Source organism: Rhinolophus sinicus, linkage group LG05 (genome assembly GCF_036562045.2).
Source record: "Rhinolophus sinicus isolate RSC01 linkage group LG05, ASM3656204v1, whole genome shotgun sequence".
Lineage (NCBI taxonomy): Eukaryota > Metazoa > Chordata > Mammalia > Chiroptera > Rhinolophidae > Rhinolophus > Rhinolophus sinicus.
The window spans coordinates 77,850,113-77,871,512 of record NC_133755.1 but is presented as its reverse complement, the minus strand read 5'-3'; the positions used below and the strand labels follow the sequence as shown (position 1 = coordinate 77,871,512).

Genomic DNA, 21,400 nt, shown 5'->3' with positions numbered 1-21,400 from the left:
TTCTCTGTAAAGGACCCAGGAAACATCTCCTGCCTACCTCTGTTAAAAAAAACATGTCAAATTTCTACAGATCAGAAAAGGAAATGAATTAATACAAGTATCTCTAATAATGGAAAATCAGATGGCTAATGACGATCTCATTAATGAATTATAGTAGTATTATGCTTATTTTTATAGATGATACATATAAACACACACTCACATTGGGAAATAAAACATTTTCAATGAGTAAAGGCAAATAAACATGCTTTGAGTCAGGCAAATAGTAGATTGAATTACAGCTTTACTACTTTTTATTTGACAAACTTCAAAAAAATTAATCTTTCTTAAATATATTGTCCTAATTGATAGAATGGGGACAATGTGGCATAGCTAGAACAGTTGTTTGATACTGTTAAAAGAAAAATGTATGGGGCCAGCCTGGTGGCTCAGGCAGTTGGAGCTCCGTGCTCCTAACGCTGAATGTTGCCGGTTCGATTCCCACACGGGCCAGGGCCAGATGGCTCAGTTGGTTGGAGCGCAGGCTCTCAACCACAAGGTTGCCCGTTCGACTCCAGCAAGGGATGGTGGGCTGCAACTAATAACGGCGACTGGACCTGGAGCTGAGCTGCGCCCTCCACAACTAAGATTGAAAGGACAACAACTTGACTTGGAAAAAGTCCTGGAAGTACACACTGTTCCCCAATAAAGTCCTGTTCCTCTTCCCCAAATAAGATAAAGTGAAATGAAATAAAATAAAAAGACTGAATTCAATAAAGATTTAATTTAGAAAATCAATCTTATACACACATGTACCTTAGGAAAAAAGAAAAAGAAAAATGTAGTTTAACTAAATATTTTAAAAAGCCCATGTTCAGAAAAACTATCTTTTAAAAATGGGGGTGAAATAAAGACATTCCCAGATAAACTAAAAACTAAGAAAATTAAAAATAAAAGAAAAATGTATATAATGCACCTAATACTTATTAGGGAATGATTAAATGGTGGTAAAAGCTATTATAATACTTAATAGGAAAGGAAAGTTAATATGGATATGCAATATATATAAGAAATTGGAAGTTCACTGGAAATCACATACATACATATTTGATGTACTCTCTCATAAACAGTCAGCGTACCTGACAACTGTCTGAAACCTAGTTGTTAAAAGCCAATGTTAAATTATTCTAGCTAGGCCCCAATCTAACTTTTCTTTCTTTTCAGAAAAAATTACTAAAAACTGCCTTAAAATAACACTTGAATTGGAGTGATTGAATATCCTTAGATTCATAACATCTTTCATTTTGAAGAATTATACTTTGTGAAGAATATAAAGAACAGAAAATTTGGAAGGGAATTCTGGGAAGAGATCAAATTCACCCTTCTTATGACCTAAAACAGAATAACAATATCTTTTATTTGTATGGTTTTCTAGAGTTTAAAAATGGCTTTTAAATACATCTTTCTCTGAGCAAATTCTTGTTTTGACAGCACCTTCCTCAGAGATGCCTTCATGGCTTCATTCCGTAAACTATAGATAACTGGGTTGAGTGTTGGAGGTAGCACAGTATAGAATATGGAGAACATGAGGTCCATACCTGATTGTGAATCTGAAGGGAGCCTTAGAAACTCAAAGCTTGCAGCTGACAAGAAGAAGGTGACTACAAATAGGTGTGGCAGACAGGTAGAAAAGACCTTGATCCTGCCCTCAGCTGATGGGATTCTCAGCACTGTAGAGAAGATGTGAATGTAGGAAAGCACAATGGAGATCAAACAGATAAATGCTGTTGAGGTGGTGAATGTAGCCACTGCAATCTCATTAATGAATTCATAAGAACAGGCTAGTTTCAGCATCTGAGGCACATCACAGAAGAAGTGGTGAATGACTCTCTCCCCACAGAGAGGTATGGAGAAGTTAACAGCTGTGTGCATAAGTCCAGAGAGGCCTCCAGCAATCCACACAGCTATCACTGCATGCCTACAAGTACAGGGATCCATAATGGTCTCATATTGCAGTGGTTGACAGATGGCTACATACCGGTCATAAGACATCACTGTGAGGATGGCCACTTCTGATGAGGCCAGAGCTATGAAAAAGAAAACCTGAAGAATGCACTGTCCAAGAGAAATGTAACCATTGTCCATAAGTGAGTTTACAATGGACTGGGGGACTGTGACAGAGATGAAACAGAGGTCCAGAAGAGAGAGATGCTTCAAGAAGTAATACATGGGGGAATGGAGGCAATGGTCCAATGTAGTTATGGTGAAAATGAGGAGGTTGCCTGTCAAGGCCAGCAGGTACGTCACCAAAAACAGCAGTCCATGTAAAACCTGAAACTTACGGTCATCAGAAAACCCCATGAGGATAAATCCACTCATTGAGGTCAAGTTGGCCATAGTTACTCTGAAGATAGCAAGTATGATTCTGTTTAGGAAGCCAAAAACAGTAGGAAAAAATGTATGATATTTAATATATCTATATATCAATTAACTCAATGGCTTTATGAGTTATGTACTCAATGTACTCAGCATAGAGCTACTGAAATCAAGATTAATTCATCCCCATAGTGATTAGGTAACATTTGATGCAGAAATATCTTAAATCATTATTCAGATATACAACTCCTAAATGTGACCAACAGCTTCACATAAGTTGAAAAGTCATTAGAATTTCCTGGAGCAGTTTGGATCATCAAAGATAAGAATTTTTTTGACCTTACATATTTTATTTAAATGTCAAAAATGAAAGAAAAAATTCAGCACTATCCTACTCTAGGGCAAGAGTTTGTGCATCATTTGAGACATTCACTTTATAATCCAATTTCTCAAATTTTCTTTAGCATCTCCTTTCTTCATAGCACTGAACAAAATTCTACAGCATCGGTGAAGAAATCAAGAGGCAGTCCCAAAGCTCTAACGGATGACACCCTTATAGAGAAAAACAGACATGCCTGAAATAATAGGACAAGGTCACTTCGGTGGAGTTGTAAAGTAAACCATGAAAACACCAGGTCTACAAGGAAACACTGGGGTCCCCCAAAGGAATATAGTATTTTCCCAGTGGTTTGTATAGTGTCTGGCCCATGATACATTTCTCCTGGCTGCTCCCTTTAATTTCTTCCTGGTGGTGTGGTGATTCATTCTTTCATGCTGGCTTGGAAGCCTGCATGAAATATTCCAGAGCAAAATAATATAGAATAAAGAAAGTAGATAACACAGAGGCTTGTCAGCCCCATTTATCACGTATGTCATGTACAGCAACATACAGAAACTTTTTTTAAAATTAAAGTTTATTGGGATGACAATTGTTAGTAAAGTTACATAGTTTCAAGTGTACAATTCTGTAATACATCATCTATATATCACATTGTGTGTTAACCATCCAGAGTCAGTTCTCCTTCCGTCACCATAAATGTGATCCTGTTTACCCTCATCTATCATCCCCTCCCCAAAATTGATGGAGGTGATGGAAGTCTTTGCCCTCAACAAAGTCAGTGAAAATAATACTGGACACTAGTATCATTACATCTTATATATGGTACCTTAGTATTACAATGATGCATCATAACTTCCTTTGTAAACCATCTAAAATGAAGTTGTTTATACTACCTTGGATCTAGGAACAGAACAAAAGCATACTTAGGGGAGATATTAACTTAAAGGAGAGCCATATTCCTTGTCTCTGAAAGGCTCTTAATATTTTTAAAATATGAAATTGTTAAAATGAACTTCCCAGAGCAGACTTGAATAGTAAAAATAACTATCAAAATTGTAACATGCAGATGCTGATACTACTTACCAAGCATTAAATCCTAAGCTTTAGGACTTAATAGATCTTGCAACTAATTGATGATACCTTGTCCTTTTAATTTTTAAAACCTTGGATGACTGGTATTTTTACATTTTTGATCAAATTTATTTGAACAAATAAGGAGACTTTCCAAAAAGTATTTAATTCTTACTATATGATAGTCAAGATGCTAGGTAATGGAGTATAAAATATTATGTCTCATTGTGACTTTCCCAATGAGAATAAACAATTCTTTATTATTTTTCTCTAGGACTTGAAATATATTAGCTAGTGAGTGACTATTTCTTTCTTTTTTTCTTTTTTTCTTTTTCTTTTCTTTTCTTTTTAAAATTTATTGGGGTGACTATTTCTTAAAATATGAGTAAGCGACCAACCAACTGAAGAAATACAACCTTAATACCGATGTAACATTATTGCTAGGGAGGTATTACTTTTTATGTTAAATGTGCTATTAGGTTGGTGCAAAAGTAGTTGCGGTTTTTGCAATTATTTTTAACTTTTTAAACCACAATTACCTTTGCACCAACCTAATAGTACAGAATCATAAGATTACTCTGTGTATCAGTATCACTCTCCTAACTGATTTTTACTTCTTTTTAAAAAAATATCTGTAGATTTTTTGAAATATCAATCCATTTTCACTGAGTTTCTTGACCACAAGCCAATTCCTTCACCATTTCTGTCCACTTCTTTACCTTTGACAATGGTATCTACATATAAGTACTAAAAAATATTAGTTTAATTGAATATATACATGATTGATTTCACTTCTTTATAGACAAAAACTTATCAAGTTATTCCATCAGATATTGTGGTTTATTCCATTTATAAATCTCTACGCAATGGATAAAGGTTGAAAATCACTTGAGTGAGTAAACTTTCTCACTTTCTTTGGTATAATTTATTTTGAGAACTCACTGAAACTAACTTTTCAGAATCATCTGTCAACAGCTTAGAAGTTGGATTGGAAGGACATAAAATTGAAGAATAAAATATTGCCAGAGATGATGAAGGTTTGAACTAATCTATAAGTGCAACAACAAAAGGTAATAATTATAAGAGATAATGAGCAAACAAAATCTTGATACCCGTAGTCGATGGATGTTCAGATGAAAGAGAAGTCCTATTCTTTGAAACAGATAACAGTGATAGGGAGATGGTTGGGAGAAGAGATGAGTTCTGATGGGAAAGACCCAGTCTGAGGTGGCTGTGTGCCAATCATGAAATTGGGAGGATGAGAATATTAAACTAAGAAGACCTATGGTAGTGCTTGAAACACAACCAGTTCAGGAAGAGTGTGCAAATCATGTAGAGAAGCAGTTAACCTGCCTCCTTTAAATGGAACTTACAAGAACATTATTGAGTAAAAGGAAGGACTAAAAAGAGGTCTGAGGACAGACTTTTAGATACCATTAAATGTACAGAAGAAGACCCAGTCAAAAGTCTGAGAAAGACTATTCACAGAGGAATAGTGAAAATCAGCAGTGAGGTGCATCATAGAGCCAAAGGAAGAGAGATGGGTTAGAAGAAAAATCTGTGCAATAGTGTCATATATTTAAGAAAAGAAATTTAAAATAACAATAAGAACACATTGAATTTAACATTGTAAGAACATTTGCGGATTTGTTAGAGCCGTTAGGAGGACTCATAGGTACAGAAGCATGATAAAAATGGTTCAAAAATGAATGAATAAGATGTGAGAGGAAACATAGAAATTATGGATTGTTGTCATCAGGAACACAACTGTACATTTCATAATATATGGAGAAGTTTCACTCACCAGAGTTGAACTAGTCAGTAGAAACAAATCTCATTTAATCCTTAGATTGAGCATATTTATTCTAGATCAGTCTTTGAAATTTTCATACAAGACTGAACAAGGAACATTGATCCAGGTACATTTTAACTTCCCACGAATCCCAAGATACCTGAAATGAAGCCACAGCTTTCCAGGCACTAGGGGACAGTATGTTTGGTGTTTCAGGTAAACACTTTGAGTTCAAAGCATGAGACTTTACGGAGCTTTTCCTCAAGGAATAGCCTCAGTGGAAAGTCGTTAATTATGTTTGTTTAAATGAATCCATGCATTCCAGGGCAGGAAAAATATATTGTGTATAATTTGTTTTCTATAGTATAAGTTCAGACTTAAGTTTCTTCAGTAAGATTTTTTTCCTCTATTAATAACATTGGTTTAACTGGTTACAAATAAAATCACGTGTGCTTGTACGGGTCTCATATCAAAAAGGGAATATTTGGTAATTGTTTATATAGACTTATACATAATTACATAATCAAAAAATCTTAGAGTTAAAGTAATACTTACAGGTCACTGAGTCCAAGCTTTTATTTTTTCTTTTTTTCCTTTTTTTGAATTAAATTTATTGGGGTGATGTGGTTAATAAAATTGCATAGGTTTCAAGTGTACATTTCTATAATACATCATCTATAGATCACATTGTGTGTTCACCACCCAGAGTCAGTTTTCCTTCCATCACCATATATTTGACCCCCTTTACTCTCTTCACCATCCCCTCCCCTCTTACCTTCTGGTAACCGTTTAACTGTTGTCTAGTGTGTGAGTTTTTGTTTCTTTCTTTCTTTGTCTTGTTCCTTTATTGCTTTCAGTTTTATATCCCACATATGAGTGAAATCATATGGTCCTTGAGTTTTTCTCTCTGACTTATTTCACTTAGCATAATAATCTTAAGGTCTACCCATGTTGTCAGAAATGGCAGTATTTCATCTTTTCTTGTGGCAGAGTAGTATTCCATTGTGTATATATACCACATCTTCTTTATCCAGTTGTTTATCAAAGGACACTTTGGTTGTTTCCATGTCTTGGCCACTGTAAATAATGCTGCAATGAACATCAGAACACATATATCTTTACGGATAAATTTTTTCAGATTTTGGGGGTATATACCCCACTGAGGGATTGCTGTGTCATATGGTAATTCCATTCTTTTTTTTTTTTTTTTTTTATTAATTAGTTTCAGGTGCACAAGACAAAGCAAAACTTAGACATTTATCATTTATATCCCTCACACTGTGTGAACCCCCCTCCCCCCATCCACTATCCCTCTGTACGTTCCCAAAACCTCTCACCTTCCCCTTATCCCCACCCCCCTGCCCATCTAGCAACCCTCAGTTTTTCCTCCATTTTTCCAAAACTGTTTCTGATTAGTTCATTCACTTATTCTTTTCTTTAGATTCCACATATAAGTGAGATCATATGGTATTTGTCTTTCTCTTTCTGACTTATTTCACTTAACATAATATTCTCTAGGTCCATCCATGTTGTTGCAAATGGTAAGATTTCTTTCTTCTTTATGGCTGCGTAATACTCCATTGTATAAATGTACCACAGTTTCTTAATCCAGTCATCTACTGATGGGCATTTCGGTTGTTTGCAGGTCTTGGCTATTGTATATAGTGCTGCAATAAACATAGGAGTGCATAAAGATTTTTGAATTGGAGTTTTGGATTTCTCCGGATAGATACCTAGGAGTGGGATTGCTGGATCATAAGGTAGTTCCATTTTCAGATTTTTGAGATATCTCCAAACTGTTTTCCATAGTGGCTGCACCAATCTGCATTCCCACCAACAGTGCACCAGCGTTCCCTTTTCTCCGCATCCACGCCAGCACTTGTTGTTTGTTGATTTATTGATGATAGCCATCCTGACTGGGGTGAGGTGGTATCTCATTGTGGTTTTTATTTGCATTTCTCTAATGGTTAGTGAGGTTGAACATTTCTTCATATGTCTGTTTGCCATCTGTGTACCACAGTTTCTTAATCCAGTCATCTACTGATGGGCATTTCGGTTGTTTCCAGGTCTTGGCTATTGTATATAGTGCTGCAATAAACATAGGAGTGCATAAAGATTTTTGAATTGGAAATCCATTCTTTATTTTTTGAGGAACCTCCACACTGCCTTCCGTAGCGCCTGCACCAGTCTGCATTCCCACCAACAGTGTATGAGGCTTCCTTTTTCTCCACAGCCTCTCCAACATTTGTTATTATTTATCTTGTTGATTATAGCCATTCTGACTGGGATGAGGTGATATCTCATTGTGGTTTTCATTTGCATTTCCCTAATAACTAGTGAAGTTGAGCATTTTTTCATATATCTGTTGGCTGTTTATATGTCCTCTTGGGAGAAGTGCCTGTTCATGTCCTCTGCCCATTTTTTAATTGTATTGTTTGTCTTAATTTTTTTAATTAAAGCTTATTGGGGTGACAATTGTTAGCAAAGTTACATAGCTTTCAGGTGTACAATTCTCTAAAATATCATTTATATATCACATTGTGTTTTTACCACCCAGAGTCAGTTTTCTTTACATCACCATATATTTGATCCCTTTTACTCTCATCGACTATCGCCCTCCCCCCTTGTTTGTCTTTTTGTTGTTGACGTGTATGATTTTCTTATATATTTTGGATATTAGCTCTTAATCGGAAGCATTGTTTGCAAATATCTTCTCCCATTCCATTGGTTTCTTCTTCGTTTTGTTGATGATTTCTTTGCTGTGCAGAATCTTTTTAGCTTGATACAGTCCCATTCATCTATGTTATCTCCATTGCCTTTGAAGTCAAATTCATAAAATACTCTCTGAACCCAAGGTCCATAAGTTTAGTACCTTTCTTATGCTTTCTTCTATGCAGTTTATTATTTCAGATCTTATTTGTAGGTCTTTGATCCATATTGCATTAATTTTGGTACACAGTGACAGATAACTGTCTAGTTTCATTTTTTAAAACATGGCTTTCCAATTCTCCCAGCACCATTTATTGAAGAGGCTTTCTTTTCTCCATTCTATGTTTTTGGCTCCATTGTCAAAAATTATCTGTCCATATTTATATTGGTTTATTTCTGGGTTCTCAATTCTATTGCATTGGTCTGTATGTCTGTTTTTCTGCCAATACCATGCTGTTTTGATTATTGTTGCCCTGTAGTACAAGCCAAAGTCAGGGAGTGTGATACCTCCAGCCTCATTCTTTTTTTCTTAGGATTGCTTTGGCTATTCAGGGTCTTTCGTGATTCCACACAAATCAGATGATTTTTTATTCAATTTCTTTAAAACTTGCCATTGGGACTTTTGATAGGGTTTGCATTAAATCTGTATATTGCTTTGGGTAACATGGCCATTTTAAGTATGTTGATTCTTCCAATCTATGAACACGAACTGTCTTTCTATTTCCACGTGTTTTCTTCAATTTCTTTTAAAAATATCTTACAGTTTTCAGTGTACAGGTCCTTCACATCCTTGGTTAAGTTTATTCCTATGTATTTTATTCGTTTTGCTACAATTGCAAATGGAATTATTTTTTCATTTATTTTTCTGAAATTTCATTGTTAGTATATAAGAATGCAATGGATTGCTGTACATTGATTTTGTAGTCAGCACCTTTACTGTATTTGTTTATTGTTTCTTATATCCTTTTTGTGGAGTCCTTAGGGTTTTCTAAATAAAAAATCATGTCATGTGCTAAAAGTAACAATTTAACTTTTTTATTCCCATTCATATGCCTTTTATTTCTTTCTCTTGCCTGATTGCTCTGGCTAGGACTTCCAATACTATGTTGAAAAGCAGAGGTTTTAGGGGACAAACCTGTTGTGTTCCTGAACGTAGAGCAAAGGGCTTCAGTTTTTCACCATTAATTATGAGATTAGCTGAGGGCTTGTCATATATCTCCTTTATTATGTTAAGGTATTTTCCTTCTATACCCATTTTATTAAATGTTTTAATCATAAATGGATGTTGTATCTTGTCGAATGCTTTTTCTGTATCAATTGATATAATCATATGATTTTTGTCCTTTATTTTGATTATATGATATATCACATTGACGGATTTGCATATGTTGAACCATCCTTGTGCTCCTGGGATGAACCCCACTTGGTCGTGATGTATAATCTTTTTATGCATCGTTGCATTAGATTTGTTATGATTTTGTTTAGGATTTTTGCATCTGTATTCATCAGAGATATTGGTCTGTAGTTTTCTTTTTTTGTGTTGTCCTTACCAGGTTTTGGTATCAGAGTAATGTTGGCTTCATAAAATGAGTTAGGAAGTATTGCTTCTTTTTCAATTTTTTGGAAGAGTTTGAGGACAGGTGCTAGATCCTCTTCGAGTGTTTGGTAGAATTCATAAGTGAAACCATTGGGTCCTGGACTTTTGCTTTTGAGAAGGTTTTGGATGACTGACTCAAATTCCTCACTGTTTATCGGTCTACCAATTTTCCAATTGTTTGTGATTCAGCCTAGGACGGATATATGCTTCTAAGAACTTGTCCATTTCATCTAAGTTGTTGAATTTGGTGGCATATAGTCCTTCATAGTATTCTTGGATGATCCTTTGTATTTCTGTGTCATCCGTGGTAACTTCTCCTCTTTCATTTTGTTTATTAGTGTCTTTTGTTTATTAATGTCTTTTCTCTTTTTATCTTAGTGAATTTACCCAAAGGTTTATCAATTTTATTAATCTTTTCAAAGAACCACCTCTTTGTTGCATGAACTTTTTCTATTGTCTTTTAGTTCTCTATTTCATTTGGTTCTGCTCTGATTTTTATTATTTCTTTTCTTCTGCTGACTTCGGGTTTCACTTGTTTTTCTTTTTCTAGTTCTTTAAGGTTTAACATGAGGTTATTTATTTGGGATTTTTCTTGTTTCTTGAGATAGGCTTGTAATGATATGAATTTCCCTCTTATTGCGGCTTTCGAGGCATCCCAATATTTTCGATAGGATGTATTTTCATTTTCATTTGCTTCGATGTATCTTTGATCTCTCCTCTTATTTCTTCATTGATCCAGTCATTCTTTATAAGCATGTTGCTCAATTGACACATATTTGTGTTTTCTTTCTCCTTTTGATATCCAATTTCAAAGCCTTGTGATTAGAGAATATCCTTGGCACGATTTCAATCTTTTAAATTTTCTGAGGCTAGTTTTGTGTCCCAACATATGGTCTATAGTTAAAAACGTTCCATGTACACTAGAAAAGAAAGCATAGTCTAGTATTCTAGGATGAAGGGCTCTGTTAATGTCAATTATGTCCATTTCATCTAATGTGTCATTTAGGGCTGATTTTTTTTAAAGTTTATTGGAGTGATAATTGTTAGTAAAGTTACATAGGTTTCAGGGGTACAGTTCTGTAATACATTATCTGTATCTCACATTGTGTGTTCACCACCCAGAGTCAGTTCTCTTTCCATTACCATATATTAGACCCCATTTACCCTCTTCTAGAGACCCGCCCCTCTTACCCTCTGTTAACTTCTAAACTATTGTCTATGTCTATGAGTTTTTGTTTCTTCATTTGTTTGTCTTATTCTTTTGTTGTTTTCACCTTTATACACCACATATCAGTGAAATCATATGGCTCTCTACTTTTTCTTCACGACGTATTTTGCTTAGCATTATAACTCAAGATCCATCCATGTTGTCACAAATGGTACTATTTCATCTTTTCTTACCGCCAAATAGTATTCCATTGTGTATATATACCACAACTTCTTTATCCATTCATCTATCGAAGGACATTTTGGTTGTTTCCATGTCTTGGCAACCATAAATAAAGCTACAATAAACATTGGAGCACACACGTCTCTATAGATAAATGTTTTCATATTTTTGGGGTAGATACCCAGGAGAAGGATTGCTGGGTCATATGGTAATTCTATTCTTAATTTTTTGAGGAACCTTCACATTGCCGTCTATAACGGCTGCACCAATCTGCATTCCCACTGACAGTGTATGAGGGTTTCTTTTTCTCCACAGCCTCTCCAACACTTGTTACTATTTGCCTTATTGATGATAGCCATTCTGACTGGGGTGAGGTGATATCTCATTGTGGTTTTGATTTGCATTTCTCTGATGATTAGTGATGTTGAGCATTTTTTCATATGTCTATTTGTCATTTGTATGTCCTCTTTGGGGAGATGTCTCTCCAGGTCCTCTGCCCATTTTTCAATTGGGTGGTTTGTTTTTTTGTTGTTGAGTCATATGAGTTCCTTGTATATTTTGGATATTAGCCTCTTATCGGAGGCAGTGTTTGCAGAAATCTTCAGTTGGTTGCTCTTTATTTTGTTGACGGTTTCTTTTGCTGTGCAGAAGCTTTTAAGTTTGATATAGTCCCATTCATTTATTTTAGCTTTTACTTCCCTTGCCTTTGAGGTCAAATTCATAAAATGCTCTTCGAACCCAAGGTCCATAAGTTTAGTACCTATGGTTTCCTCTATGTAATTTATTGTTTCAGGTCTTATGCTTAGGTCTTTGATCCATTTTGAATTAATTTTGGTACACGGTGACAGATAGCAGTCTAGTTTCATTCTTTTTCACGTGGCTTTCCAATTCTTCCAGCACCATTTATTGAAGAGGCTGTCTTTTCTCCATTGTATGTTTTTTGCTTCTTTGTCAAAAATCATCTGTCCATATCTATGTGATTTTTTTTCTGGGTTCTCAATTCTATTCCATTGGTCTGTGTGTCTGTTTTTCTACCAATACCATACTGTTTTGATTACTGTTGCCCTATAGTACAAGCTAAAGTCAGGGAGTGTGATACTTCCAGCATTGTTCTTTTTTCTTAGATTGCTTTGGCTATTCAGGGTCTTCTGTGGTTCCATACAAATCTCATGATTTTTTGTTCTATTTCTTTGAAAAATGCCATTGGGATTTTGATGCCATTGGGATTGCATTACAGCTGTATATTGCTTTGGGTAGTATGCCCATTTTAAGTATGTTGATTCTTCCAGTCCTTGAGCATGGAATGTCTTTCCATTTCTTTGTGTCTTCTTCAATTTTTTTAAAAAACGTCTTATAGTTTTCAGTATATAGGTCTTTCACATCCTTGGTTAAGTTTCTTCTTAGGTGTTTTTTTTTGTGTGTTTTTTTCCCCTTCTTCCACCTCCCCCGCCCCTCCCACTCCAGTTTAAGCCGTTGTTTCTCAATCTAGTTGTATAGGACACCACTCTGTGTCCCATGCTGGTATTATGAGCCTTGCGCTCTCCCTGGCTGAGGCAGTTGGTGGCCAGTTGTTGGTCCGCCCCAACAGCTGCTTATGGCAGCTCTTGACAGATGCTGGCTGCTCACAATGGCTGCCAGCCACTCCGGGCAGCACATGGTAGCCCATGGCAACACATAGCAGCCTGTGGGAGCTCACACCCAACTCCAGCTGCTCATGGCAGCCCAGCTCCAAGGAGAGCTGTTGTTCACAATCTTAGCTGTAGAGGGCACAGTTCACTGGCCCATTTGGGAATCAAACCAGCGACATTGGCGGCATTAAGAGCATGGTGCTCTAACCACCTGAGCCACCAGGCCAGTCAATTCCTAGATATTTTATTCTTTTTGTTGCAATGGTAAAAGGAATTTTTTTAAAATTTCTTTCTCTGAGATTTCATTGTTAGTATATTGGAATGCAATGGACTTTTGTACGTTGATTTTGCAGTCAGCAACTTTCCTGTATTCATTTATTGTTTCTAATAGCTTTTTGGTGGAGTCTTTAGTGTTTTCTATATATAGCATCAGGTCATCTGCAAAGAGTATCTTCTTCATTCCCAATTTGGATGCCTTTTGTTTCTTTGTCTTGCCTGATTGCTCTGGTGAGACTTCCAACACTATGTTGAAAAGCAGAGGTGATAGGGGACAGACCTGTCATGTTACTGAAAATAGAGCAAAGGGCTTCAGTTTTTCATGATATTAGCTGAGGATTTCTCATACATGGCCTTTATTATGTTAAGGTATTTTCCTTCTATACCTATTTTATTAAGTGTTTTAATCATAAATGGATGTTGTATCTTGTCGAAAGCTTTTTCTGCATCTATTCATATAATCATATCATTTTTGTCCTTTATTTTCGTTATGTGGTGTATCACATTGATGGATTTGTGGATGTTGAACCATCCTTCTGCCCATGGGATGAAACCCCAATTGGTTGTGATGAATAATCTTTTTAATGCATTGTTGCATTCGATTTGCTAGAATTTTGTTTAGGATTTTTGCATCTGTGTTCAGCAGATATTGGTCTGTAATTTTCTTTTTTTGTGTTATCCTTACCAGGTTTTGGTATCAGGGTAATGTTGGCCTCATAAAATGAGTTAGGGAGTACTGTCTCTTCAATTTTTTGGAACAGTTTGAGCAGGACTGGTATTAGATCCTCTTTGAAGGTTTAGTAGAATTCACCAGTGAAGCCACCTGGTACCAGACTTTTGCTTTTGGGAAGTTTTTGGATGACTGATTCAATTTCCTTACTGGTGATTGGCCTGTTTATATTTTCCAGTTCTTCATGGTTCAGCCTAGGAATGCTATGTTTCTAGAACATGTCCATTTCTTCTAGGTTATTGAATTTGGTGGCATATAGTCCTTCGCAGTATTCTTGGATGATCCTTTGTATTTCTGTGGTGACCGTGATAACTTCCCCTTTTTCATTTCTGATTTTATTAGTTTCTTTTCTCTTTTTATCTTACTTAGTCTAGCCACGGTTTTGTCAATTTTATTAATCTTTTCAACGAACCAGCTCTTTGTCACATTAATTTTTTTCTCTTGTTTTCTTGTTGTCTATTTCATTTAGATCTGCTCTGATTTTTTTATTTTTATTTCCTCTCCTCTGCTGACCTTTGGTTTCATTTGTTCTCCTTTCTCTAGTTCTTTAACGTGTAACGTGAGGTTATTTATTTGGGATTTTTCTTGTTTCTTGAGATAGGCCTGTAATGATATAAATATCCCTCTTAAAACTGCTTTCGCTGTATCTCCAAGATTTTGGCAGGATGTATATTCATTCTCATTTGTTTACATGTATCTTGATCTCTCCTCTTATGTCTTCTTTGACCCAGTCGTTCTTTAAAAGTATGTTGTTTAATCTCCACATATTTGTGGTTTTTCCTGCTTTCTTTTTGCAGTTGATACCCAATTTCAAAGACTTGTGATCAGAGAATATGCATGGTATGATTTCAATCTTCTTGAATTTGCTGAAGGTAGTTCTATGTCCCAATATATGGTCTATCCTTGAGAATGTTCCATGTACACTAGAAAAAAATGTATAGTCTGATATTCTCAGATGAAGTGCTCTATATATGTCAATTATGTCCATTTCATCTAATGTGTCATTTAGGGCTGCTATTTCTTTATTTATTTTCTGTTGGGATGATCTATCCATAGCCGTCAATGATGTGTTTAAGGTTCTACTGTAATTATGTTTTGGTCAATTTCTCCCTTTATTTCTATTAGTAGTTGCTTGGTATATTTTGGTACTCCATGAATGGGAGCATAAATAACAGCATAAATATTGATGACTGTTATGTCTTCTTGTTGTATGGTCCCCTTTATCATTATGAAATGTCCATCTTTGTCTCCTGTTACCTTTTTTTATCCTTCAACTGATATCAGTATGCCTACACCTTATTTTCTCTGGATACCATTTGATTGGCGTGTCAAATTCCACCTTTCCCTTTGAGTCTATGTTTGTCCTTGTAGCTGAGACGTGTCTCTTGGAGGAGGCAGCATATGTTGGGTTTAGTTTTTTTATCCAATCTGCTACTCCGTGCCTTTTTAGTAGTGAGTTCTGTCCATTTACATTTAGGGTGATTATTCATATGTGAGGATTTCCTATCATTCTATCTTTTTTTTTTTTTTTTTTTTTTTAAGATTTTTTTATTGGGGAAGGGGAACAGGACTTTATTGGGGAAGGAACAGTGTGTACTTCCAGGCCTTTTTTCCAAGTCAAGATGTTGTCCTTTCTATCTTAGTTGGGGGGTGCCATTCAGTTTCAAGTTGTTGTCCTCTCAGTCTTAGTTGTGGAGGGCACAGTTCAGCTCCAGGTCCAGTTGCCATTTTCTAGTTGCAGGGGGCACAGCCCACCATCCCTTGCGGGAGTCGAACTGGCAACCTTGTGGTTGAGAGGGCGCGCTCCAACCAACTGAGTCATCCAGGAGCTCAGTGGCAGCTCAGCTCAAGGTGCCATGTTCAATTTTAGTTGTAGGGGGCGCTGCCCACCATCCCTTGTGGGACTCGAGGAATTGAACTGGCAACCTTGTGGTTGAGAGCCCACTGGCCCATGTGGGAATCGAACCGGCAGCCTTTGGAGTTAGGAGCATGGAGCTCTAACTGCCTGAGCCACTGGGCTGGCCCTCATTCTATCTTTTGTTTCTGGTAAGACTGTGTCTCCATTGTTTCTTTGCCTTTTTGTTGTTCTTTATTTTTTCTGCGTGGTGGTATTCTATGACATTTGCCTCTGTTTCTTCTTTTATTATGTAATATATTTCAGTTCTGGATTGTTTTTGAGTGTTTACCATGTAAAAGAAAGTTAGTTTGATATTTAGAGTATTCCACTTTTTTCAGTATGTTTCCTTTCTACATTCCCATATTCTGGTCAGGCCTTTACTCTCCCCCCTTTTATGTTTTGGTTGTCACAAATTATCCCTATTTATGCTGTTCGAATAAGCTGGTTCAGTATTTCTTGTAGTGCATGTTGTTTGTTAGAAAATTCCCTCAGCTTCTGTATGTCTGGAAATGTCTTTATTCCTCCTTCATATCTAAACAATTTCTTTGCTGGATATATTATTCTTGGCTCATAATTTCTCTCTTTCAATAGTTTGAGTATTTGATTCCACTCACTCTTGGCTTGTAGAGTTTCTGCTGAAACATCTGATGATAATCTAATGGGCTTTCCTTTGTGGGTTAGCATCTTCTTTCACTGGCTGCCTTGAGGATTCTTTCTTTGTCATTAATTTTTGACAGCTTCAATACAATGTGCCTTGGAGAAGGCCTGTTTGGGTTGAGGTAATTAAAGTGTTCTATTTGCTTCTCGGATTTGAGGATCTAGTTCTTTCCACAAGTTTGGAAAGTTCTCATCAATTATGGGTTTGAATATACTCTCTGTTCCCTTTTCTCTTTTTTCTCCTTCTGGTATGCTCATTATTCTTACATTGCCCTTTCTGATGGAGTCAGAAAGGTCTTGTAAAGTCCTTTCATTTCTTTTAAGTCTTAAGTCTCTTTCTTCTTCCATCCATGTCATTACCAGATTTCTATCTTCATTATCACTGATTGTTTTTTCCATCTGGTCAACTCTACTACCTAAACTGGCTATTTAATTCTTCAATTCTTTTAGTGAATTGTTAATCTCTAGAAATTCTGCTTGGTTCTTTTTAAAAATTTTTCACTCTTTTTGGTAAAATGCTCATTTTGTTCTTTGATTGTGTTTCTGAGTTCGTTAAAGTGCCTGTCTGTGTTTTCTTGCATCCCATTGAGTTTTTTCAGAACTGCAATCTTGAATTCTCTGTGATTTAAGTCACATATTTCCATATCTTTAAGTTCCTTTTCTGGAGACTTTTCACTTTCTTTCTGAGCTGTCTTGTTGCCTTGGTTATTCATGGCAATTAATGACTTATTATTTCTCTTCCTAGACATCTACGGGAGAGCGTTCTGCAACAGGTTGATAGAATGAGGTCTTTCTTTTGTTTTCTAGTATGTGTTGGTAGTATGTTTCATTTTCTCTCTGACTGCAGACTTTTATTCTCTCTCACACTGTAGTGTTATGTTTTCTCTGCACTATTCTGTCTTCTCACACAATTGGGGAATTCCCTGGAAGGTGGTCTTTTCCTCTTTGAATAGTTTGCTTGGATCATACAGAACCTTCTCCGTGGGGGGATGTGAGCTTCTGAAGTTCCAAAGCTCTTCCTGCACCACATTCAGAACCCTTGTATTTTAGCAGCTCTGTTTACTCCTTCTGGGATCCGCCCAGATAGGTGGGCGTGGAGATGTTGTGGGTTGTGAGATGTGGCCCAGAGCAATGGTGGTGACTGCCACCACAGCCAGTCCTGCTTCCACGGCTCCCTCCCCCTTTCCAGAACTAGTTGGGCTGCGAGTTCATGTCTGCGGACCACAGTTCTCAGAACTGCAAATACTCTGTTCTTTTCATCTGACATGCTACTGTTCCACTTCTAGTATTGGGCAGGTGGTGTCAGTTGAACTCTGGGAGGGTAGTGAGGGAGCAGCTAGGCTCCGTGCCTAAGGCTTCCATTCTCTGCTCAGCAGTGAGGGCATAAACCACCATTTTCAGCCTTCTTCCCTCAGTCTTTGCTCCAAGGTCTCTGCCGTGAGCAATGGGTTCAGCTGAGTAATATGCAGTCCCCTCAGTAGTCCGAGTTCTTCCCTCTCCCACAGCTGCAGTAGTTCCAGGATGCAGTGAGCTTGGAGCAGTGAGCTAGGTCTGCGTCCTGCGCCCACGTGGCTCTGTCTCCCCACTTCTCCCTTCCCTCCTCCTCCGCTTGTGTAATTTGCCCACCTTTAGATGATTTCAGTAGTGCACCTCTTAGTCTTGCATGTCTGCTTCACAGAGAGTCCTTTGTAGAATTATACTTCTTCAATTTGTTGTAAATTCTAGGGGAGATTTCACGAGGCTCACCTCACGCTGCCATTTTTATGATGTCATGGAAACGGGCTGATATTTTTTTATTTTCTATTTTCTATTTGGATCCATAGCTGTCAATGATGTATTTAGGTCCCATATTATAATTATGTTTTGGTCAATTTCTCCCTTTAATTCTGTTAGTAGTTTCTTTGTATATTTTGGTGCTTCCTGATTGGAGGCATAAATACTAATGATTGTTGTGTCGTCTTGCTGTACAGTTCCCTTAATCATTATGAAATAGCCATCTTTGTTTCTTGTTACCTTTTTTATCCTGAAGTCTATTTCATCTGATATCAGTATAGCTACATCTGATTTTCTGTGGACAACATTTGCTTGGAGTGTCGATTCCCATCCTTTCACTTTGAGTCTATATTTGTCCTTGTAGCTGAGATATGTCTCTTAGAGGCAGAATATGGTTGGGTGTAGTGTTTTGTGTTTTGTTTTTTTTAAATGAAAGTTTATGGGGTGACAATTGTTAGTAAATGAGAAACAAAAACTCATAGACATGGACAATAGTTTAGTGGTTACCAGAGTGTAAGAGGGGAGAGAGGTGGTAGATGAGGGTAAAGGGAATCAAGTATATGGTGATGGAAGGAGAACTGACTCTGGGGGCGGGGGTGTAGTGTTTTAATCCAATCTGCTACTCTGTGCCTTTTACTGGTGAGTTCAGTCCATTTACATTTAGGGTGGTTATTGATATATGAAAATTTCCTATCATTCTATCTTTTGTTTCATGATAGGACGATGTCTCTATTGTTCCTTTGCCTTTTTGTTGCTGTCTATTATTTCTGTGTGGTGATATTCTATGATTTTTCCCTCTGTTTCTTCTTTTTTTATGTTATATAGCTCAGTTCTGGATTATTTTTTCTTGAGTGGTTACCATGAAGTTTATATAAATTAAATTTTCATATTTAAAGTATTCCATTTTCTTCAGCATGCTTCCTTTCTTCATTCCTGTTTGCTGTTTCAGACCTTTACTCTCTCTCCTTTTGTGTTTTTGTTGTCACAAATTATTCCTATTTATGCTGTGAGTTGATTTGTGTGGTGCAGTAGCAAGTTATCTTTACCCTCTATTGTTAAGTGCTTGCCCCCCCCTTCTTTACCCTGTATGTTATGTTTAAGTGTATAGTGTCCTATTTGGTGTAGGGGTTGCCATTTCCTGCTTCTGTCTGTATGCTTGTTATACTATTCATAGTTATGCTTTGTCTTGCATTTTTGGTTCAGGTCAAATAGCCTCCTTCAGTATTTCTTATAGTGCAGCTCATTTGTTAGAAAATTCCCTCAGATTCTGTATGTCTGCAAAGGTCTTTATTCCTTCTTCATATGTAAAGGATATCTTTGCTAGATGTATTATTCTTGGCTCACAATTTCTCTCTTTTAATAGTTTGACTATTTCATTCCACTCCCTCCTGGCTTGTAGAGTTTCTGCTGAAACATCCAATGATAACCTATGGGCTTTCCTTTGTAGGTTACTGTCTTCTTCTCCCTGGCTGCCATTAGAATTCTTCTTTGTCATTAATTTTTTTATTTTATTTTATTAAGTTTATTGGGGTGACAATTGTTAGCAAAATTACATAGATTTCAGGTGTACAATTCTGTATTGCATCATCTATAAATCCCATTGTGTGTTCACCACCCAGAGTCAGTTCTCCTTCCATCACCATATATTTGATCCCCCTTACCTTCATCTCCCACCCCCCACCCCCACCCCCCTTACCCTCTGGTAACCACTAAACTCTTGTCTGTGTCTATGAGTTTCTGTTTCTCATTTGTTTGTCTTGTTCTTTTGTTGTTTTTGGTTTATATACCACATATCAGTGAAATCACATGGTTCTCTGCTTTTTCTGTCTGACTTATTTCGCTCAGCATTACGCTCTCAAGATCCATCCATGTTGTCACAAATGTTCCTATATCATCTTTTCTTACCGCCGAATAGTATTCCATTGTGTATATATACCACAACTTCTATATCCATTCATCTATCGAAGGACATTTTGGTTGTTTCCATGTCTTGGCCACCGTAAATAAAGCTGCAATGAACATCGGAGCACACGTGTCTTTATGTATAAATGTTTTCAGATTTTTTGGGTAGATACCCAGGAGAGGGATTGCTGGGTCATATGGCAATTCTATTCGTAATTCTTTGAGGAACCTCCACACTGCCTTCCATAATGGCTGCACCAGTCTGCATTCCCACCAACAGTGTATGAGGGTTCCTTTTTCTCCACAGCCTCTCCAACAGTTGTTACTATTTGTCTTGTTCATGATAGCCATTCTGACTGGGGTGAGGTGATATGTCATTGTGGTTTTGATTTGCATTTCTTTGATGATTAGTGATGTTGAGCATTTTTTCGTATGTCTATTTGCCATTTGTATGTCCTCTTTGGAGAAATGTCTCTTCAAGTCCTCTGCCCATTTTTCTTTTTTTTTTTTTTTAAATTTTTATTTATTTATTTATTTTTTTAATTAGTTTCAGGTGCACAAGACAAAGCAAAACTTAGACGTTTATCATTTATATCCCTCACACTGTGTGAACCCCCCTCCCCCCATCCACTATCCCTCTGTACGTTCCCAAAACCTCTCACCTTCCCCTTATCCCCACCCCCCCGCCCCTCTAGCAACCCTCTGTTTTTCCTCCATGTTTCCAAAACTGTTTCTGATTAGTTCATTCACTTATTTTTTTTCTTTAGATTCCGCATATAAGTGAGATCATATGGTATTTGTCTTTCTCTTTCTGACTTATTTCACTTAACATAATGTTCTCTAGGTCCATCCATGTTGTTGCAAATGGTAAGATTTCTTTCTTCTTTATGGCTGCGTAATACTCCATTGTATAAATGTACCACGGTTTCTGAAATGTTCAACCTCACTAACCATTAGAGAAATGCAAATAAAAACCACAATGAGATACCACCTCACCCCAGTCAGGATGGCTATCATCAATAAATCAACAAACAACAAGTGCTGGCGTGGATGCGGAGAAAAGGGAACGCTGGTGCACTGTTGGTGGGAATGCAGATTGGTGCAGCCACTATGGAAAACAGTTTGGAGATATCTCAAAAATCTGAAAATGGAACTACCTTATGATCCAGCAATCCCACTCCTAGGTATCTATCCGGAGAAATCCAAAACTCCAATTCAAAAATCTTTATGCACTCCTATGTTTATTGCAGCACTATATACAATAGCCAAGACCTGGAAACAAC

At 36.8% G+C, this 21,400-nt stretch overlaps 1 protein-coding gene across 1 annotated transcript; it reads right to left on the bottom strand.

The window, feature by feature from the left end:
- Positions 1–1,410: 1,410 nt before the first annotated feature.
- LOC109439188 (olfactory receptor 14J1) lies at positions 1,411–2,376 on the bottom strand. Its single transcript, XM_019719431.2, has one exon. The coding sequence runs from the start codon at positions 2,374–2,376 to the stop codon at positions 1,411–1,413; it is 966 nt and encodes a 321-aa protein (XP_019574990.1).
- Positions 2,377–21,400: the final 19,024 nt, after the last annotated feature.